The sequence below is a fragment of the Ctenopharyngodon idella genome, chromosome 1, assembly GCF_019924925.1.
Source record: "Ctenopharyngodon idella isolate HZGC_01 chromosome 1, HZGC01, whole genome shotgun sequence".
Taxonomy (NCBI): domain Eukaryota; kingdom Metazoa; phylum Chordata; class Actinopteri; order Cypriniformes; family Xenocyprididae; genus Ctenopharyngodon; species Ctenopharyngodon idella.
This window is the reverse complement of record NC_067220.1, coordinates 30,504,837-30,528,426: the sequence shown is the minus strand read 5'-3', so window position 1 is coordinate 30,528,426 and position 23,590 is coordinate 30,504,837. Positions and strand designations below refer to the sequence as shown.

The window sequence follows — 23,590 nt, the reverse complement described above, 5'->3', positions numbered from 1 at the left end:
GCTTCTACCTTCAATTAAACTGCTAACAGTGATTGTAAATTAAATTGCCTAAATTATTACATTATTAGCTAACTGCATTCTCTAAATTGTAATGTTGACATGCATTCTCTGTAAAGCTGCTTTGAAACGATATGTATCGTGAAAAGCGCTATACAAATAAATGTGAATATGAATATAGGATTTTCAGTTAATGTCATTTTTAAAAAATTTTAGTTCCTCACAAAAAGTTATCACTTCAGAAGACTTGCAATATAGAGCATAACACATAAAATCTACGAGAAAAGAGAAGCTTGTACATCCTGGAGAAAAAAAAAAATCCTTTTTTTTTTTATAATTTTACATTTTTAAATTTCTCGAGGAAAGTAAAAAAAAAAACATCCAAAATTAGTTGAATACTACGGAGCACCACACATGACATGCAAGAAAAATAAATAAATCGTGCGCATGATTTACTAATTTGTTCCCTCGATTTAATAAATCATGCGCACGACTTACTAATTTACTAAATCGTGAGCACGGTTTACTATTTTGTTCCCTCGATTTATAAATCATGCGCATGATTTATAAATCGAGGGAACGAAATAGTAAATCGTGCGCATGATTTAGCCTACTATTTTTTTCCTGCATGTCATGTCTAGGGCTCCGTAGAATACAGCTGCAGAGTGATGTTTGAATTTTTTAAAATGTTTGAGTGTAACACTGACATTTTGATGGTATGAGGGTCCGTTTCTAGAGTGATGTGAGTTGCACACATCATCTTTTCTTTTTTTTTTTTAATTTATTTTCATTTTTTTTAAGGACTCACTGTGTTACTTTGCCTTTGAGCATCATTTGTTTCTTCCTTGGCAAGCATAGAGGTTCCCACCAAATTCCTCAGACCTAAAACCATTCGTTCTTCTCCCTGAAGGCAGTTTCATGAGCATGAGAAGAAATATCTCAAACTTCTGATGAGAAGTCATTTTCACATTAATATGCTTTCAATAGTTTGACAAGACTCTCAAAACAGACTTGTGACTGTCCTCTAATTCAATTTCTAATTCCATGTGTGATAAAGAATGTCTTAAAACAAACAAAAAGACATTTTTACAGTAAATTATTAAGTCCATGCTTGTTTTGGCCAGGATATGTTTATATTCAGCCTAGAACATTGTGTTGCAATGACTTTATATCGACCAAATATTATTAGCATTTTAATTAATACATATTTGTAACTGTTAGAGCATATAACTTTGCATTAAACAAATAATGTTCGTTTTCACAGGAATCATGTTTGAAACCAGACCAACAATTTGTCTACTGTGCTTATAAGCATCATCTTCATTATATAATTCTTTATTTACTTACAAAAACCCACACAAGCAATAAAAAAAAAAAAAAAAAAAAACATTTATTTTTTCAAACAAATATCAGACTGATATAAACAGTAACTTACATCGCAGACACATAATGGTTTAAGCTCCACAGTTTACATCAAGGCTTCTAGTATGCCCTGTTTACATCCTCTGGGTTGACACTGATGACCCAGAGCCTTGTGGGTCAAAGTGCATCGCAAATCACACCCATACTGGAGCTTCTTCCCAGGCCAAAAACAGACAGCTGTCACAAGGCACCTATCTTTTAACACTGAAACCTCAATACATTTGGACTGAGGATAAGACAACATTGCTTTAAGTGGTAGAATCGATAGTCTGGTCCAATACTCTTAAAAATAACTAGCAGCTAATCTAAAAATTGGACCAATGCTATTACAGTCTATGAGAAGAAATGTTATGTTTTAACTAGTCAGTCATGATATGTAAAATAATCTATAGTTGATTCACTGTACTGCATAGCATATAGGGTAAACAGATGTTCGGATGTTATAGTGCTATAATAAGTTTAAATTCATATATAACTGTGCAACATTCCTCACTCAGTGGTGGTAAAGTTCAGTACATGTGTAACATAAGGATAATCCGTGACATCAAATTCCACTACAAACATGACCTTTTTTTTTTTTCTTTTTTTTTTTTTTTCTGTCATGCACAAATATTTTTCTCAACATTTAGATTAGTCAGATTAACAAGACCCATGTAGATCTCTGTCAGAATGTGTACAATTTCATTCATATTAGTTTCAAATTATATCAAGAAGAAAACAGATTTCTTAAAATTTCTTATACACTATAATGTTCAAAAGTTTGGGGTTGGTAAGATTTAATAATGTCTTTGAAAGAGGTCTCTTCTGCTCACTAAGGTTGCAATTATTTGATCAAAATACAGTAAAACTGTAATATTGTGAAATATTATTACAATTTGCAATAACTGTTTTCCATTTTAATATATTTTAAAAATGTAATTTATTCCCGTGATGACAAAGCTGAATTTTCAGCATCATTTCTCCAGTCAGTGTCACATGATTCTTCATAATCATTCTAATATGCTGATTTGCTGCTCAAGAAACATTTATTGTTATTATTATTAATGTTGAAAACAGTTGTGTTGCTTTTTGTGCTTTGATATGATTTTTGTCAGGATTGTTTGATGAATAGAAATTTCAATTTTATGTATGTGAAATTGAAATATTTTGTAACTCGAATGTCTTAGCTTTTGCATCCTCGCTGATTAAAAGTACACACATACATATATATATATATATATATATATATATATAAACTTACTGACCCCAAACATTTGATTGATAGTGTATTTTTTTTTTCTATAACGAGATAAAAGAAAACAAATATTTCAACTTAAAATACAGATGATATACAAATACTGAGGCCATTAAATATTAATAATATTAAAGTAATGTATACAAGGTTAATAGCATGTATGAGTTCTCTTCACAGAAAATTCACAGTGTCATAAAAAAGTAAAGATATGTTTGTATCTCTTGGGCGTTTTTGTTTTGATTATACAAAGGCCCCTTTTCCCGCGCCCTTATGCTCATTTTTTTTTCTTTTTTCTTTTACACTATAACCCAGCATTTGTTGCAGTTGGATTCATTCCTAGAAATTACTCTTAAATCCTACCAAGGTCAAAGTTTCATTTGCCTCCTCATTGCTGGAACACAATCCAGCTGGTATTTCGCATGTGCTGTATGATGTTCATGTTTTATTTATTTATTTATTTATTTATTTTCATATTATATTTAATTCTGAGCTTACATATTCATCTAACACCTTTCAAGCATATACACATGAAACTTAATTTGGCATTCAAACACAAAGGCTTCATTATCTTCCTACTCCACTAAATAAACAAGAGGTGACGTCCAGCACACAGTATGATTCACTTAACAACTAAATAAACTTTGAGGCAGGAGGCAACCTGAAAGTTCCTGTTTTACAACCTAGCTTCCATAACTGCATTCAGTGTGCTAACAATAACAACCGGACACTGAATTTGAGGGATAGGCTGCCTCCTAGGCGGCATGCTGGGAGTTTCTTTGGCAAAGCTCATAGGAAGGAACACAGAAAACACAGACTGACCCTCACCGCTTCACTCGTCCTTTCTGCAACTTCCTTTCACATCCAGAGCATGTCCATAGTGCAGTATTTACGTAAGGAAAACATGTCAAGCTCCCGATGAGGGTTAATTTGTAGCTGTTAGGTTCAGCTGCATCCTGTTGCTGTTGGTCTTCACTCCCACCACTTCTCACACAGCAAAACAACACTCTGAATGTCTGGGAACAGCTACTGTAGGTCTGCGGGAGACTTTAAATATATCTGGTCCATTGTCTGGTCTGAAGCTATATATAAAAACTGCCTGATACTGTGCCGAGCACAAGGCCTTTAGTTTCATATGAATGGTTACAATGTTTTCCACCTCAAAGTTTGACACTGATGATGTCTGTTTTTCTAATGCGTTTTAAGCATGTAGCAGCTCTCAATCGCTGTATTTGCGAAGGCTTCTGTCGGTATTGAGGTTGCCAGGCTCTTGGTTTTTGCACTGAATGCTAGTGCCGTTCATGGGGCCTGAGCTGGACACCTGGTTCTTGGTATAACACAAACAGCACAAGCAGGACTGAAATGGTGATAAAGAAAAAAAGAAAAATCATTTGATTGTTGCAACATAGGCTCACTGGAAAAAACATGCTTCTTCTTAAGATTTTTGCAAAACTTAAAAAATGTATACATACAATTCACTGCAGTAAAACACCAACAACATTTTGCACATTCATTATGATTATATATCATTATAAAACGGTTAGTTCCTCTCCTTGATTCTGATTGGTCAATAGCTGTGTTTTATTCATGATAAAACACGGCTATGACCGCTTCACCCAACGGTTCTGTGTATCACTACACAACACCCTTAGCAACCACTCTTATCAATGTAAACTCTTTGTTCTCAATTGATATTGTTCATTGAAGCTTACTGTATTATGTAGAAGAGTATTGTGAGAAAGAGATCGAGTGAGTGAGTGAGTTTATTACCTGCATTCAGATTTAGCCTTTTCCTTCAGGTCAGTCCTATTTTCATAATAAAAAATCAGTTTAAATGTTCGATGTATTATCTTGTGCTTTTAACAGTTAAGGGGTTTTTCCGTGACTGACAGCGCTAGTCAAAGCATTTGTCAGTTGCGTCTTGTTCCGTGTTCACAACAATTCAGTCTTTTCAATGTAAAAGTCTTCGCTACTGACTGACAGTGACACACTCATAAAGACAGTCTTTACCGCCATCTAATGGCATAATAATGTAACTTCTGTTGCTATTCATGGACTATTTTTTTCTGGCAGAAGGAAGGCTTTTAGTAAGAATTTACTTCATGGAAGTTGCATTGTTATATATTTTTGACTTTAATATTTGTATTGTGTGGTAACCGTTTTATAAAAGCAATAAGGTACTCGAGGCTAGTGCCCTAGTGCCAACACTTTACAATAAGGTTCATTAGTTAACATTAGTTAACTACATTAGTTAACATGAACTAACAATGAACTGCACTTATTCAGCATTTATTAATCTTTGTTAATGTCAATTTCAACATTTACTAATACATTATTAAAATCTTGTTAACATTACTTAATGCACTGTGAACTGACATGAACAAACGGTGAACAACTACATTAACTAATGTTTAACTAATGAACCTTATTGTAAAGTGTTACCATTTTGCCGAAATGTTGCCACTTGGGCACATTTTTTTTTTTCAATGAGCCTGGTTTGGATTTTAAGTAGTGCATATTTGTATTGTATTAGAGGTGAATGAGTTTAAATGAATCAGTATTTCTTATCTGCAGCACTAAGTTTGGCCCATAGTAAATCAGCTTAGAATATTTTCTCTTGGACCCACAGCATCTCTTGCACAGATCATCAGTTTGCTTGTATTTAGGGCCATGAACTTGGGTTGGCCAACTGTGTTGGTGTTTCGTTTTGTCTCACTTCAAACACTTCAGATGCATTGTATCTTTGGGATCATCCTCATTACGGAAAAGGGGCCCACTTAGGATCTGACATCAATGTCTGTAAACTACGCTTAGTATGATGACAACCAGGAACAGGCATGGCTTATCTCTCTCTGAGAATGACTCACAGGACCTTAAACATTTGTCTCCATAAATCAAGCACAATTTGCTGATAGAATATTCTGTGGCCGCTCATTATGCAAAGCTGTGAGGAAACATATCCATTCACTCGTTCTATAGGAGTCTGTTTGTAATGGCAAGTTAATGAAGGAATCAGGCACTTTTAAACTCACCTTAAAGCAATTCTTGAACTTCTTGCTGACAAAGTAGAGGATGATGGGGTTGATGCAAGAGTTCACAGTGGCCAAGTTGATGCCGAAATAATTCATGATCAACAGGAAGCTGAAAGTTTGGACATTCGTTTAGTTTTTTTGTGTATTTGTTGCGTTTAAGTTTACATACCACTTGCAGAATCTACAAGATGTTTGTAATTTTTTAATAAGATGAATAGATTATAAAAAGATTGTTTTGTTCAACATTTTCACATCCTTGATACTTAATATCCTGTTGCTACCTCAAGCATCAATGGCTGTCGTTTTTTGCGATTGTTTAGGTTTCCCACAACTTTTGACCAATTAAACTCCATGAATTATGTTGTAGATTTTTTTATTATTATTTTAGAGGTTGCACTCACAAATACTAGCTGAATATTTAAAATATACAACAATTTTTAAAGCTGAGCATACATAAAAAAAAAAAAATAAAAAAAAATCACACTAGACATATTATACTATAGTCACAAAAAATTACTTACTAAGATTTTATTAATTTGCATGACTTGTTTTAAAATGACCCTGATATTTCCAGGTTTTCCATTATTGTGGGAACTCTGATAAGTCCCTGGTATGTCCTAAAAAGTGAAGCTGCCCAATAATCTTGACAGAAATTCCTTAAGGTCTTTGGTTTCCCATTATGCTCTATGTTTGAGTTTTTCCAACAGTGGCTATACGATGTCTTAATTTACCAACTAAGGGACAACTACCACTATTTATGAGTAACTATATATAACCATTTGAGTATTCCTGTTAACTCTAAACAGTACAATTTGTGTAAATTAATTTATTATTTTGTCTTGTGGAATATATTGAAATACGGAGTTTTATGCAGTCTTTTTAATGGCAGTACTAAACTTAAATTAAACATTATTATTATTATTATCATATTTTTAAGATTTTATCTACTTTTTTTTTTTTTTTTTTTTGAAAAGCTACAAATCCTACAGCTTCTGCAAGGGGTATGTAAGCATATGAGCACAACTGTATAAACACTTTAGAGGACAAACTATAACTTTTATGTCAAGGAAAAAAAAAATACCGTATGCACAAGCAGTACAAGTATGTAGGGTATAAAATAAATCAGTCCACTGTTAAGACCCAAAATTGACGAAGGCTCACTCACTTGAATAGGTCACAACGTCTTTCATCATCTTGAACATAAACCATTTTCTTCAACAGTCTACTGAGATGCAGGGGGAACCAGCAAAGAGCAAAGATCAGCACTAAACAGAAGACTGCTTTAGCCACTTCACGCCGCTGCAGAACATAAACAAGCCATTATAACCACTATACGTTCAGTGTTATATAATGTACTCTCAGAGATATTACTTTCACAGACTTCACCCACAGCGCATACATAAAAAGAATATTATAATATCATCTAATTCAACAATGGGCAACTTCACTCCTGGAGGGCCACTGTCCTGCAGAGTTTAGCTCCAACTCTAATCAAATACATCTGAACAAGCTAATCAAGCTCTTCAGGGTTAATAGAAAGATACAGGCAGGTGAGATTTTATCAGGGTTGGCGCTATACTCTGCAGGACAGTGGCACTCCAGGACCGAAGTTGTCCATCCCTGATTTGGTTTATTAAGACAATAAGACACAAAATGCAGTCAAAATGCACAAAACTTGTTACTACTGTGCACTGTGCCGAAATGCTCTTTAAATTTGAATGAATCTGACTTGAGGGATTATGGCCATTAGTATTAAGGACTTTTTCTTACCTGTTTAAGGTGTTCACTGAGGGCAATTCGAAGGCTTCCGTTTCTACGGTTGAGCATTTCACATGTCATGAGGGTGTAGAAAACAGCCGTGCAGGCCAGAGGCATGCAGAAGTAAAAGCCAAATAACCACCAGTCTTTCAAATTTACGTAGAACTGAAAGCAGATGAAACACATACACAGTATTCATTATGTGTACAGTAAAAACAAAGAGAAAAAACAAACAAAAAAAAACAACAACAGTTACTGTGTCATGCAGTGTTTACAGCCACTGAGAGATCATTTAAGGGATGAGTTGTCACAGCAATTACTTTGTTAAATGTATTTTTCACCATTGTCCATGACAAGATACTGGTGATACTTGTGTTTTTTTTTTTTTTTTTTTGAGCTTAAACTTTTGATGTTTATAAGCCGGAAGAGCAACAGTCCGGTAAGAAAAAATAAATAAATGAATTAGAGAAAAAAAGAGGAAGACAATCCTCTATAAGTATGTTATAGACTAAATTTGGGGTCAGTAAGATTTTTTTTTCTCTCTTTTTTAATCCTTTGTTACAAATAAGTCTATTTCAAATAAATGCTGTTCATTTGAAATTTATTTTCTTCAAAAAATCATGGTTCCCATTAAATATGCACAGCTGTTTTCTATTGTGATGATAATAAAAAAGAAATGTTTCTTGAGAACAAAATCAGCCTATTAGAATGATTCCTTAAAGATCACGTGACACTAAAGACTGAAGTAATGATTGCTGAAAATTCAGCTTTGTCATCACAGGAATTAATTACAATTTAAAATATTAAAATATAATTTTTTATTGTAATATTGCAATTTTAATAGTGTAAAATATTTAATTTATTTTTTGTTCGTGTGCTTGTTGTTTACTTACCAGAAGCTAAGCAAAGGAAGCAACTTAAATTGACATTTATTTAATGATTTACTTATTTGTAGCCATGCAGTAAACAGGAAAAGCATTTTGCGTTGCATCCTGATCACCCTACTGGGTTTATTTTACGATAATGATCAGCTGACCTTACATTATCCCTAGGGCTCTATAGTATGACTGTTAAACATATAAAACAGTACTCAAAGTGAAAACAACACAATGTTAATTTAATTTTTATAATTTAATTTGTGCTATATTAAATTGTCTCATCTGAATAGTCTGTTGTTTCTGAGATTAATGGCAGGGTTCATATGAAAGAATGAACTCTGTTTCTCATCCACACATATGGCTCTGCTTGAGAGAGATACATCAGCTTGTAATTGCACTCATGGTCTGCTATCAATTTACTTCTTTGGACCGAACAAAAAAGAAGAAATCTCCAGTTATCGTCTGCATGAGGAAACTGAAGAAAACTCAAAGGTTTTACTCTTATCCCTTGCATTGTCTGTGATTTACGCAAAATGTTGCTTTCAGGATCAAAGTTTGTAAAAGATCACAGAAATATATCACATAGTATCCTGCTTGAGGTCAACCGGACAGGATGCACTGTTTATTACAAAGTGTTTGAGTGTTTATGTGAGCGAAGTGAACAGACGTCGGCATGACATCCATCCCATTAAAGCGTACCGTCATGATGTTACTTTCAGGCTTGAGCATGCAAGTATGGATGGTTTGGTTTTTGTAGGTGAAGGTGACCATGTTGAAGACCACTGCCTCTGGTACAGCCAAGGTAATAGACAGGACCCAGATGGAGAAGATCTCAATGGCAGTAAAGAGGGGAATGCCGACCCCCTGCACTCTGCTCCAGGAGGCTACAGCCCTGTACCTGAGCCACAAAAACAAAACTCTCAGAAGATTGCTCAACTGCTTTAACATTTCACAACAGAGACATGCCATTAGCTGTTTTCATCCAAAGTTGTGAATTTCTGCGCAAAAGTGGAATATCTCATAAAACAATTGCGAATTAAGCACTATTTCCATCCCATGTATTTAAGAGAACAAAATTGTCACTTCCTGGTAAATTGGCTCAAAATATCTGTATAATAAAAATGGAAGTTGCTGCAATCGGTGAAGCCATGTGGCTCTTTTTTTTTATTATTTGTTCATTTATTTATTTTTTTGTACTATAAGATTTTGTATTATAAGAGCGTGCAGACAAAATGCAATGGACGCTGTCATGTTATCTTGCGTTCGGAATTGGATGCCTGGTCTTTGGGAACTCAATCATGTGAGACAGTTCTGGGAGATAATTATACCAAACAATTTGATGACAGACTTTTCAGGCATTTCAGATGCTGTGCAATGAAAATAGTCTGCTGGTTAGTCCAGTAATCCAGTCACTTCCTGTATTGAGGCAAAGTCACATGAGTTTTTTTGTTGCACCTCAAGGGGTTTATTCAGTAGATGTGTTTCCATCGTAGTTTATGTAGGTCTTCTCATCGAATAAAACGAATCCTGCATTTTTTTTTCCATCCTGTGAAATACCAAAATTGAAGCTCCACTTTATGTGAACTAAACATCTCTGTGAATGACCTCAGAGAAGAAGTAGTTTGATCTTTAACACCATTTTTTTTTACATCAACACCTGCAAAGCTTGACTGATCAGATTGCTATCATGTGGGAAAGCTTCTGTGAAAATATTGCCGTGCAGCTGTGCCAACTCTCAGCTACTGGTTTATAGCTACGGTATCTAAGATTAATGAAAAGACTGCTTTGCATTGTAATATGCATATTACTAAAATGCTCACAGATATACTTCAGCTGTTTGTTTGGATAAAGCCACTGGTTTGCCTGGCTGCTTGTTTCCCTTTGCTCAAAGTCATGTTTGCTTGTTTGTTTCATTAATATGTTTTCTCTTGTGGGTGTTTCTGTAAAACGGTGCATCAAGATTTTATACGTAACTATATATTTTTTTTATGACCCATTTGAATATTCCTGTTTAACAACAATGGGACATTTATATTTCACTAAGTAGAGATGTATCCACTTTGCCAACACGCAGACGGATGAGAAAGACACGATATGTAAGCTCACGCAACATGGGGAGCACGAATCGGATGAGGTGTGCTGAACATTTCCTCGGCATGATTCAGAAACTAACTGAAAGCGGCTGTGCTGTTGTGAAATTAAGGCCAGACGTATGATTCAAGTGATTCATTCTTTAAAAATTGTGACAGGCTGCTAGACATTTGTGGCTCAGATTCACTCTTATGGTTTTGAATGTGAATGAAACATCTTTCACATGGGAAAAAAAAAGTTGCTTTTTTTAATATAAAGCCTTTTTAATTAATATATCTGAAGGAGCTCAAATCCTTCTTTATGGTAGTGATTAAACTGAGGTGGGCAGGTGGCTTCTGCCTCCTGATGAGGAAAATACTTTCTAATGAGAGGTGCCTTTTAGAGCTGACCTTAGGAAGTGCCCTGATTCATAGAAGAGTTTGACAAGCTCACGTCCCGCCTTTTCCCCTAAACCACATGGGCAAATGCACTAACGTTTCCTGAGAAAGTTTTCATTGGAACCACCCTGAACAAGATGATACAGGAAATACAGTTTTTTCTTATTTCATACAAAATACTTTAGTATTTTGCTAAGAAATATCATGTTTGACTCGTAAAACTGTAGGGAAAAAAAGGTGGATAAACTGAAAAGAAAGAAATTAAGAAGAAATGAATACGACAAATGCTTCTACAGTCAAAATAATTACAAATCAATTTTCTAAACAACTACAAAATATACAGATAGACACCAATGTTCAATTAAATAAATGTCTTTAGAATTGGATTGTAAACTTGTATTGTTGTTTTAGATGATAAAGATAACACAATGCATTTTGTGTCAGAATAAAAATGAATGTAATTGCAGATGGATTCCACAATGTTTTGTACTTATGAGAAAAAAATGGTTGAGTCTGAAAGTTAGGTCATGCTAAGGAGATTCAGGTTTAAAGATGTACAATAAGCATACAGTGAGATTGAGACAAGTATTGTTGTTTTTATTATTATTATTATTATTATTATTATTTCTGTATTACATTATAACTTGTTAGGAGGAGGGGTGAAAGATATTAATGTACCTAGCCCTACAAACCATAAACCCAGCTTATGACCTTTGTCTCTCCCTGACCCTAAGACCTCAGCAGTGAAATCTGAACCTTGAACCTCACGGAGACCTGAAGTATAATGGTCAAATTAAAGAAAGGTTTGTGGGCAAAAGGCGTTAGCTTTTTTATTAGATGATTTCAAGTTTTTTGAAATGAGCTTTAGAGCATCTAGACATGATTTCAACAATATTTCAAAATGGTGAAGCAGTGATTTACCTGTTCACACTCAAAGCACAGAGATTGAGTACTGTAATCCCAACAGATGCTTTCTGGAGGAATGGCACCAGTTTACACAGGAAGAGTCCAAATGAGCTGTCATCAAATGGCCATTTTGTCATAAGCAGCTACAAGAAAAATAGAAAAAATGATTCCTCATATGACCCACAAGCTCTAAAGACATTGCATTGAGATGAATGAAATGCGGATGAATTGAGCAACATGTTCTTGTTTATTTTAAGCGCTTGTGTCTGTACATTTATTACAAAGTAGGAATGAAGTGGAGATGTTTAACCATAATTGAGGCAGTCTGCATTTCTGGAATTTGATGGTTTCTGAAACAGTTTTACTTAAATAAGTAACAGATTTTTTTTTTTTTTGCTTTGACTCTCTGTTCCCGTCTTTGGCCTTAAGGGCACACATCTTGTCTTGATGAAATTGCTTTAGAGCAGTTTCAATGGCTACTCGTGTATCAACCCAGGCACTTCTTTGGTCGTTGTGTATTTTTGCTAGTCTTCACCTTGGAAGACTCCAGTAGTGTTGAAAACTTCTTTTTTGAAGTGTACCCCCTTTTCTTTAATGAAGATTTGCGTCAGAAAAGTTTTTTTTTTTTTTTTTTTCTTGGTTTGGACTCCTGCAAAGTCTCATCATTCAAGTGGCCTTGACAAGGTTCTCTGAAATGGTGTTGTCTTTTGTTAAACAGGAAAAGTATGCGGATTCTGCTCAGGTTTAGAAAGGAAACTTCTCACGGGTGTATCCTGGCCCTGTTTGTATGAGGAGTGCAGAGTTTAATCAGTGGAACAGCTGGAGAAGTGTATATTGGAAGTCAGTGTCTGGAGTGCACATAAGTCTGTGCGTCACAAAATAAGACATGCTAACTGCCACACTTCCGTTTTGTTTTGTTTTTTTACATGAGCTTGCAATGTTAAATGGACACCTTCCATCCTAAATAGAGAAACTCTCTAGATCTCCACCCAATATCCTGTTGAAAAGTCCCTCAAAATTAAATTTGTAAAAGATAATAGCTGACTTTATAAATGCTGAAAATTGGAAGACAAACATTCTGTGTTAATCTGGTTTGCATATCACCTCAGAGAGTGTTTTACAGAAAAATCATACAGATGACCTAGGTCAATTATGTACAAAAAAGACTAAGATAAAGAAAAGAAATAGTTAAAAACATATGTTTAAATTTTTTTGAAATACACTCTTTGTATTCATGCTGGTTTAAAAAAAAAAAAAAAAAAAAAAAAAAAATATATATATATATATATATATATATATATATATATGCAATTTTCATGAAAAGTTTTAGACTCTAAACTTCATGTGGTGGATCAATCAAATAAAAAGTAATAACCAAAATAAATAAAAAATGTACACTAACTAAAACATTTTTATATAGATTGAATACATATGAGTGTATTAATCTAAATCATTATTTTCTTATATTTTTCTAGGTAAGTTTTTAAGTTAAGTTTTTTTCATGGGTCCCACCACATGATGCAACCTGAACTAACCATGTATTGTCAAGGTCAAAGGTTCTTTGGGAAACCAAAAATGGTTCTTCTGTGGCATCACTTCAAAACCCCTCTTTTGGAACCTTTATTTTTAAGAGCACGAATTGCACTTTTAATGTATTTTTCAAAAAAAAAAAATTTAGAGCATCACATCACTGACCCATCTGCTAGAGACATGTTCACTGTCAAGTACTGTGTTCAATGATGAGCGGAGAATTAGACAAGGAACTTTGGCTAGTGATGAAACACTAGTCAAAACAGGGCTGTTCATTTGGATGATGGCCCTTCAATCCTCTGTTTATTTTATCAGGCCATATCCCTGCAGCACTCATCACAAAAGCCTCAGTAACCGTAATAGGACGGCCCTGGAGATAAACTCTGAATGACCGTATAATTGTATACGGCCCCTGCCCTGTGCATCTAAGCACCCTCCCAACTTCCTCTGCCAGCTCATTCTCCCTTCCTGTGTTCAAGTACTTTCTTTTGAATTGTACTGTATACATTCTTAAAAATAAAGGTTCCAGAAGAGGGTTTTCACAGAGATTCCATAGAATAACCATATTTAGTTACCCAAGGAATATTTCATTGAACATTTCTTAAAAGAGTAATTTTTTCTTAATGTGAAGAACAAAATGAGAACCTTTTTTTTTTCCACTATAAAGAAACTCTTGTTCAATGGAAAGGTTCCATAGAGGTTAAATGTTCTTCATGGAACCATAGATGCAAATAAAGAACCTTTATTTATATAGGGTTAGTTCACAAAAATGAAAATTCTGTCATTAAGTACTCACCCTCATGTCGTTCCAAACCTGTAAGACCTTCGTTCATCTTTGGAACACATTAAGATATTTTTGATGAAATCCGAGAGGTATATGACTCGTCCATAGACAGCAACTTAACTGACACTTTCAAGGCCCAGAAAGGTACTAAAGCCATTGTTAAAACAGTCAACGTGACTGCAGTGGTTCAACTTTAATTTTAATTGAAGAGTTTGCAAAAACGATAAACGCCACTTTTAAAAAAAAAGAACTAACTGTTGTGCGTTATTCTCCACATATAGCACGTTCTGAACCATAAATCCGTTTTGTCAGAAAAGCCGGTATTGTCCACTGTCAAGTCATCACGAGTTCACGTTTTACAGCAAAAACCGACAAGCGCCCTTGTTGTTTGTGTACAGAAACCGATAAGTCCGTTTTAGCGAATCAGCGTGCAGTATTCAGGTCAGGTGACGAGGCTTCTAGTCACTTCAAAACGCGCTAGCTGAGGGGAGTTTCGTCAAAGCTGACTAAAAGTGATCGAGGATTTATAATTTCGACTCCTGCAAGTCCTTGTACACCATACACGTCTTACATCCTGAACCCTTGGTTGTCCTTTTGCGTTTGTCTCTGTGTGTGTGTGTGCATGCCTGATTGTGTGCCGATCTGTGTGATAGTGTGCGTTTGTTGTTCACATGTGTGTTTGAGTATGTTTTAAATGCAATTACAAAGCAAATACTTGGTTTTGTTTAACTGAAATGTGGAGTTATCTGCTTTTGCCAAAAAAACGACTGTTGGAGTTATCTGCTTTTGCTAAGAAACAAACGTTTAATATATAAAAAAAACATACTCTTAATGAACTTTAATTTTCTAAGTTAACTGTATTTTTTGGAGTTATTATTACTTAATCAAGACAACCCAAAAAAAAAAAAAAAATTTCGTGAGAATTAATGAAAATGGAGTTGTTTGTTGCAAATGAACTCTTCACATTTTGTGCGCAAAAACGTCTTTGAGTCATATACCTCTCGGATTTCATCAAAAATATCTTAATTTGTATTCTGAAGATGAACGAAGATCTTACGGGTGTGGAACGACATGAGGGTAAGTAATTAATGACAGAATTTTTATTTTTGGGTGAACTAACCCTTTAAGAGTGTAGGCTGGTCTTTCTGCCTGGTTTCTGAAAAAATACCCTTTGAGAACAACATAATGTCATGATTCCTACCAAATGAAAATAATGAAGAAATAGAGGTGCCTACCTTGTAGACATTGATAGGGATGTCTATGGTGATGTAGATAAGGTCTCCAAGAGCTAGGCTGGCAATGAGGGCGTTAGGTCCATTCCTCATGCACTTGTTTTGGTAAATAATCCTCAGCAAGGTGACGTTACCCACTATTCCCACCACAAACACGACACAGGAAATAATTGTGTTAATATACTTAAAATAAAGCTTGATGGAAGTGGGATCCTTGCAGGGTGGAGGCCTCTTAACTCTGGTATTGTTATTCAGCAGGAATTTTTTGCTGGTGGGCTGGAGATCCTTATGCACATTGGTTTTGGAGGTAGTAGAGATTTGAAGTAAAGTGTCCTGGGCTTCCTCTGTTCCATTTATCTGACATATTCCACCAGTGGCCAGGACGGCCATTAGCAAAAACAATTGTAGTGTCGTAATGCCCATTGCAGAACGCAGTTCGCTCTTTGATTTCCAGATGAGGTGATAAGATCCTGATTACGGTTATTTAGCACAGCTGCAGGATAAGAAACAACAGGACAGACATCAAAAACACAATGTTGTAAAGCAAGTTGGAGTTCAGTTTGTCACAGCCCGCACACACAAAATAGAGACATACATTGCAGGCCTCAGAATAAAACAGAATCAAAGAGAATTACTTAAAAGTATAACACTAGATGTGCAAAACTTCAACACAACTTCAAAAGGGATTTAGTGGAGGAGCACAGATGGAGAGTGCCAGTACGAGTTACTGTCACACTATGGGGACGAGACGTTGCCTTTCCTGTCATCCCCGGCAAGTACCCATCAGTGCTGGCATGGTGCTAGTGGCACAGCACCAAGCTTTTGTTTTTTCATTTGTAATTTTAAAAATGCACCCGTTTGAATAACTTTCATCACTTTGGTTCCTCAACACACATTCCCGCTCTGGTTTATTAATCAGATACCCTTTTGATAACACTTTACAATAAGGTTCCATTTGTTAATACATTGGGTATCATGAACTAACAATACTTCTAAAGAATTTATTAATTTTAGTTGATGTTGAAATGAGTAAACTTAATGAACTTACAATTAAGAGATGTATTTTTATTAACCAACATTAAGAAAGATTAATAAATTCTGTAACAAATGTATTTCTCATTGTTAGTTAATGCACTGACTAACATTAACTAATAGGACTGTAATGTGAAGTGTTACCAAATAACTTCACAGTTACAGTGCAGCCATATAAATTTTATGTTCAAAAAGAGCATTAACATGTCTATCATTTTATTTTTAAAAAGTTAATCACAAAGAAATGATTTGAATCTCTTTCAAATAAGTTATATGATTTTATACATAACAGATGTAGCCTATTCGTACACAAGAATCACAAGTGAAAAAAAAGTTAATCAACTCTCATCTTGTTTGGAATCATTTGAAACCCCCTTTCATAATCTTGACAGCAAAGGAACACTTCTGAGCCAAGATGTGTTTCCTGTTCAAAGTCCCTGCCACCACCTGGTACACAAGGAACTATTTAGTAGACAGCCCTTCAAGTAGCATCTCAGTTTAGCATCAGCTAGGCACTAAAGGGATCCTTAACGGCACGTAAACTGTTACACTTATGAATTATAAATGCCTCCTGGTTTTTCACCTACCGCTCCTTAAATGTCTGCCTTCCCCAGGATCCCGTCAGTCAGTCAGTCAGTGAGTTAGTGAGACGAGTATTCGGCTAGAGCCCCCCAGACATCTGTGTGGTATCATATGAGTAATTAACCAACTATCAAAGTGTAGCAAGATCCCATTTGGACGCCACGACGCACCAAAGCTGCTGTGAAGGGGCTGCGCATTCTGTCTCCAGCTTTTCCTGTGGAGAGTTGCTGTATGTGTGTGTGTGAACGTGTGTGTACGTGAGTGTTTAAGAGAGAGCACTTTGACGGGGTGGGATTGCAATTCTCCACCTCCCCCCTCGGCCGGGAGGGGGGCCCCAAAGGAAACACCAGCGCTCTGTGAGGCACAGCCTGCCTGACTGTCAACAGTCAGCCGAAGCTTGGGAAGCATCAGGAGGAATTACAAATCCTCTCCTGAGGTTTGCCTTTGTCGTTTTCTTTTCTCTTGCCTTGACAGAACCCCTGCCACCATGTCATAACCTTCTCCCAAATGATCAGCAGCGATATTTGCATCTGACAAACTCACCTACGAGTCCTTTGCTTTAGATGAGATATTGACTGATATGCAGGAGGGGGTGCGGGGGACAGTGGTGGGATCGAGAGCCAAATATGCCTTGAACTTTCTATGCCTGAAATATCACAATGTGGGTGGTCAGACTCAGGGAAAACGTGATTGCTCATGTGAACATAAAAGCCCACATAAGCCTTGGGTTCAAGTCTGCCTTACCAGCCTTACATAAATTGGAGCTATTTTGGATTCATTTTCATTATGTGCTCTGGCAGCATGATAAGCTCACTTTAAGAAGGTCGATTGGAACAACAAGCTCATCTACAGCAAAGTTCCTGGCTGACTACATCACTGTCCATTATGCAACCTATTCCTAGTAAAATGGGCCATTATCAATATGTGGTCTAAGTGCAGGAAGGCTATCAGTACTGCAAACAGGCACCTGAATAAGCTGAAACAGCAACCGTACTTGTTTCTAATAAAACATTCACTTGAATATCATTAAAACTCACTGAGCTATGATGATGTTTTATATATGCCTAATGCCTACTCATTACAGAAGATTTATCAAGTTGTCTTGAGATTTAGAGGTTTATCTCATCATTTTATATTGTTTGCAAGGGTTGAACATTATCTGACAACATGTAGGCTGTTCCACTGGTAAGCATTTATTAACAAAGCACTAATTTGTTTGTAGCCTTATCTAACAACATGTTAATTCAATCAAATATATGTTAATACAATCAGCTGATATATTATGATCATCACTGCATGTCAAAGACAGAACAGAACAGAACAAGCATATGAAGTCTCTCATGCTCACTAAGGCTCAATTTATTAAAAAATACAGTAAAAAAAAAAAAAAAGTGATATTACAAATTAAAATAAATGTTTGCTATTTCAATATATTTTAATGTAAAGCTGGATTTAGCAGCCATTACTCAAGTATTCAGTGTCACATGATCCTCCAGAAATAATTTTAATATGCTGATTTTGTGCTTAAGAAACATTTATGATTATTATCACAGTTGAAAATGGTTTTTGCCTAATATTCATGTGGAAAACCGGATATTTTCAGGATTCTTTGATGAATAGAAAGTTCAAACAAGCTCAAAACAGTATTTATTCGTTTTTTGTTGTTTTTGTTTGTTTGTTTTTTGTTTTGTTTTTTTTGTAATGTGAAAGTGCTTTCTGTCACTTTTGATCAATTTAATGCATCCTTACTGAATAAAATTAATTTCTTTTAGTTTCTTCATTTCTTTCTTTTTTAAAAAGGAACTTACTGACCACCAAAATTTTGAACATATATTTTGAATTATATTATATTATATTATATTATATTATATTATATTATATTATATTATATTATATTATATTATATTATATTATATTATATTATAATCTGTGATTCCTCAAAAGTTTCATATTTTTCATTCTTTTCCTCCTTTATTTAATTTCTGGCATATATGTCTGATGTACCTGAGGGGTGAATTATATATGAGGTATATTATCTATATTGCCACACTATATTGTTACCCTCAGAAAATGCTTATGATTATAAACGTAACATTATTCTCGCATTGACCGTAGCAGCAGTAGTCTGTCTGTCCTAATCAACAAATGTACACAGACTAAAAAAGACTGTTAAAGACTTAAAAATATTCACAAAGACACCATATTATCCCTTTATAGTTCTCCTTTGTCCATCTACCTCATATTCTCATCACGTTTCCACATGGCCAGATGCTAAGGGCAGTATAATTCCCCCTTTCATTCCATTTGTACATGCATCTTTTAATTGGAGTGTTCATTTGCAGCTAATCAGCCTGCTTAGTATTAATTGTGACTTAATTGGGTAATACTAATATTTATTGCCATTCAATTTTAAAACGATTGTGTTTTCTTTAATTGTAGGCATGAATTTATAATAGCTCTTGAATAAGTCATGGTCAACAGTGGCATATATTTTATTAATCGTAACGTGATTTGCTGACAGGATCCTTTTTCACAGAGTCCCTCAAGTCTGCCGGTAGTTTCAATGGTGTCACAACTTTTGGGGGAAAGGTAGAGAGAGAGAACGGGTGTATGTGTGTGTGTGTGAGAGAGAGAGAGTTGAGTTTGGAGTCTTTGTTAATCAAGACATTAATATATAAAATGATGAAACCTTTACCTGGTCCCAGTTGTTTTGGGCTTTCATGTTGTTGTGCTGTTGTTGTTTGGGCTCTTCATCTGGTATTAATGGCATTCTGTCTGAACTCAAAGATGGCAGGCTGCCTGGTAATTCATATGCTTGTTCTCTGATGGCATCTGTGAAAATGTGCTCCGTGCATATTGGTACATACCCTGTGGGAGGGAGCAGGAGCTCAAACCTCTGACTGAGTGGGATGTACGCGGTTTCATAACTGGGGCAATTGCACCAAAAACAAAAGAGAGAGAGAGAGAGATTGGGAAAGAAGGCCAATTTGATTTTCTTATGTGGTGACTGTGATTGACATGCTGACACAGGGAGTATGATGATGGCACTGGACTGAAGAACCAGTGCAAAATAGTTTGTGCTGAAATACTGAACAGAATTAGAATATTGTATATGAACAATATAGTATATGAAACAATTAACACACACACACACACACACACACACAAAGAAAATCCCATTCAAATCGTGAATGTCGAGCCTCTGTTTTCTATACGAGTAAAGTGGATTTATACTGGGGGATGAGATCTGTTTGGTTACTGACATTCTTCCAAATATCTTCCTTTGTGTTCAGCAGAACAAAGACATTTATACAGGTTTGGAACAACCTGAGGGTGAGTAAATGATGACAGAATTTTCATTTTTGGGTGAACTATCCCTTTAAAGTATGTTTCTGACATAAACCTATCTTATGACTTTAGAAGAGATTGAATACAGTACATTCTGAAGGTGAGTAGAGTTATGATGCAACTTTCTTTTTTATGGGAACTATTCCTTTAGACCGCCCAGTGCATCTGGGGACAGCAGAGAATTATTTACAATTAAGAAGAAATCTGAAAGTTACAAAAAGTATTAGTTGCATTTGCAGTCTCCACCATCATCATTTTGTCCACTCAATTTCCTTTTGCTGTAAAGAAGGAATGATTAATGAATGATCTGGAAAAGTGTTCACATTAGTCATTTCACTTTAACACCAGATGGTCTAAGGTCATGCATGAGAAGTGCTCCTGTTATCTGTTTGATAGCGCAGACAGACAGTTATGCTCTAGATTATGCTACTGCATTTAAAATAAGCACTTTATAGACAAGAATGTTTAAAAACATTTGATGAGCTTAGAAGTTAAATCATTTTAGATGATGGTTTATGACCATTTGTAAAGCTTGTTGTACACTTAAATCTTTGAAAAATGGTTTAATAAGATAATATAATGTAGACAATAACTTCAAAAGCATAAAAGCAAGACTTTTTTCTTATTTACTCAGACATGTTTGTAAGCTTGACACCATTATAGTCGACAGGTGGACATCATCGAGTGAGTCAACTTCATTGTTAGCACAGAAATAAAGAAAATACTATGCTCTGTCATAAATTAGCAATTTACCTGCTTGTAGCTTTCATGTTGTGTTGATGGCCAACATCAAACTCCCTAAAGGCAACGTAGAGAATGATTTTGCATGAGTCTAAGAAAAGTCATTGAGGCTTGAGACACATTCCTGAAGAACCCCTTGCCTAATCTGCCTTTTGTCAGACGTGCTCATTGCGAGAAGCGATAAGGTCTGCGCGCACGTCTATATCTGGGTCATGCTTGCTGCGTAAGCTCTTAAATAAACCCTTGGGGGACATCTTGGACTTAATAACTGCTCATCTTCCAGGAAACTCTTTCTAAACTTCTGTTTAGCAGAGACATCAGTCACATGTTTGCCAAAATTCGGAAAGTTTGGAGAACACAAGTTTTTCATTTGTTTGTAATGAAAATTCAAAACAGTCTAGAAAGAAGGAATGAATTATTAGAAAGGTGAAACATGAACTAGCAAAGCAATGAAACGCATTACTCTTTTCGTGCTAGCAAAGGCTTTATTTATTTTGTAGATAGATAAATTAGAGACTAGATTACTTACTTTTGTCCAGTTGTCGAAGACAACACAAAGTAAAAAACACAAAAAACAAAACAAAGACAGTTTTTACAGTAACATGCACAAAGATATATATAATTTACATACTTTCAAATGAGTCCAGGGAGACTTGGATTTATTGATTGATTGATTGATTGATTATAAATCCCCACAAGGAAACTGCATAGTGTTTTACACATGTGTGAAATGTATAATAAATCTTAAAATAAAATCAAATAAAATAAACAGATTAATAAATTAAAGTTCTCTACAAGGACTGGATATTCAAAAACAACAATTATAAAAATATGTGAACAAATATATAAACTTTTATTCAGCAAGGATACATTAAATTGATCAGAAGTGAGACATTTGTAATGTTACAAAAGATTTCTATTTCAAATATGCTGTTCTTTTGAACTTTCTATTCATCAAACCTGAAAAAAATCATGGTTTCCACAAAAATATTAAGCTGCACAGCCATTTTCAACACTTATAATAATAAGAAATGTTACGTGAGCACCAAATCAGCATATTAGAATGATTTCTGAAGCATCAAGTGACACTGAAGACTAAAGTAATGATGCTGAAAATTCTGCTTTTTCATCACAGGAATACGTTACTTTTTAAAATAGAAAACAGTTATTTTAAATTGTAATAATTTCACAATATTTTACTTTATTTTTGCTCAAATAAATGCAGCTTCAGTGAGCATAAGAGACTTCTTTCAAAAGTTTTAAATAAATCTTATGGACGCCCAACTTCTATGTATGTAGGCCTATGTATGTATGTATGTAAATGTGTAGTGCAGCTAAAGATAAGTGGTTGTAATGCAATTGTATAGTCACATTAGTACAGGGATAAACTGTACAGACTAATGGCAGTGGGCAGGAAGGATTTTCTGTCTCTCAGTGATACACCAGGGCATGATAATTCAAGAACTGCAAGTGCTTGTTATGGAGGTCATGATGTTTTAAAGTTTGGACAGCACCCTCCTTTTGGCCACTACCTTCAGTGAGCTACTACTCAAGACAGAGCCTTCCTTAGCAATTGTCTATCCTATATTATATAACAGCACACCACTGCAACATAAATGCCACTTGCTATAGACTGAATATTCATTGTTGTTCTGCATATGTTGAGTGACTGACTAAGGCCTTTCTGTGTTTTTTGTTATTAGACCAGTCAACCTTGCTGTTCAGGTGCATTCACTTAGAGGAATCCACCCTGTCAGTATCCTCCCAACGGATGGAAACTGGAGTGAAAGGTTTCCTCTTCCTATTAAAGTCCAGAGCCATGGTCTTTTCTTCTTCTTTTTTCTTTCCCACATTGAGCTTAAGAGGATTCTGCTCACACCAGTCCACAAAGACACTAGTGATTCCTCTGTACTATGCCTACTCTCACACATCCAACAATCAAAGTGTCATCTGAGTATTTCTGTAGGTGACATGACCCAGTGTTGTATTTAATGTCAGCTGTAACAGGAAGGGAGCCTGGACATTCCCCTAGGGAGTTCCTGTAATAGTGACCACGTGATCCGACACACAGTCCTACAGCAAAACATACTTGGAATCTTTTTATAATTAGCAAGGATGTGTTAAATTGTTTCAAAGGTGTCAGTAAATAATTTTACATGGTATTGCATTTGCAGAAATATCTATTTCAGACAAATACTGTTCTTTATACCTTTGTGTTAATCAAAAAAAGTAAAAAAAGTGAAAAAAAAAAAAAATGAACGTTTACATAAAAATATTAACTGTTTTAAACTATTTTAAACATCGATATTAATCAGAAAACTTTCTTAAACACCAAATCAGCATGTTAGAATGATTTCTGAAGGATCATTTGACATTGAAGACTGGAGTAATGATTAATTCACAGAACTGACTCATAAGTAGGGTTGCAAAGGGGGGTAAATTTCCGGAAACTTTCCATGGGAACTTAACCTGGGGAATTTTGGAAATATTCCAATTTGGAAACTTAACAGGAATTTATGAGAATTTATAGGAATTTACGGGAATTTACGAGAATTTATGGGAATTAATTGGAAATTTTGGGAAATTTATATAAATGTATAATATTTATATAAAATGTATCATATTCAAACATAAATATAAACATTTTGT

The 23,590-nt window shown here is 35.1% G+C and overlaps 1 protein-coding gene across 2 annotated transcripts; it reads right to left on the bottom strand.

Moving 5' to 3' along the window:
* Positions 1–1,311: 1,311 nt before the first annotated feature.
* On the bottom strand, positions 1,312–17,123 carry ednraa (endothelin receptor type Aa). 2 transcript variants are annotated; one of them, XM_051909298.1, is made up of 8 exons: positions 16,858–17,123; positions 15,242–15,731; positions 11,708–11,835; positions 9,018–9,216; positions 7,453–7,605; positions 6,848–6,981; positions 5,683–5,791; positions 1,312–4,007 (listed from the first exon to the last, which is right to left on the bottom strand). In XM_051909298.1, the coding sequence occupies exons 2-8, from the start codon at positions 15,659–15,661 to the stop codon at positions 3,870–3,872; spliced, it is 1,281 nt and encodes a 426-aa protein (XP_051765258.1). In that variant the 5' UTR covers positions 15,662–15,731; positions 16,858–17,123; the 3' UTR covers positions 1,312–3,869. The 2 variants fall into 2 exon arrangements, with proteins under 2 accessions (XP_051765258.1, XP_051765268.1); XM_051909308.1 differs by lacking the exon at positions 1,312–4,007 and adding an exon at positions 4,436–4,456.
* Between the last annotated feature and the right edge of the window lie 6,467 nt (positions 17,124–23,590).

What these genes read in the sequence shown, in the direction of transcription:
- ednraa (XM_051909298.1), bottom strand. Translation starts at nt 15,661, where the DNA reads ATGGGCATTACGACACTACAATTGTTTTTGCTAATGGCCGTCCTGGCC. An exon ending in CTGAAAGTAACATCATGACG is followed by an intron (nt 7,606 to 9,017) that starts GTACGCTTTAAT and finishes ATCTGCTTTCAG; the next exon opens with TTCTACGTAAATTTGAAAGA. An exon ending in AGACGTTGTGACCTATTCAA is followed by an intron (nt 5,792 to 6,847) that starts GTGAGTGAGCCT and finishes CCAAACTTTCAG; the next exon opens with CTTCCTGTTGATCATGAATT.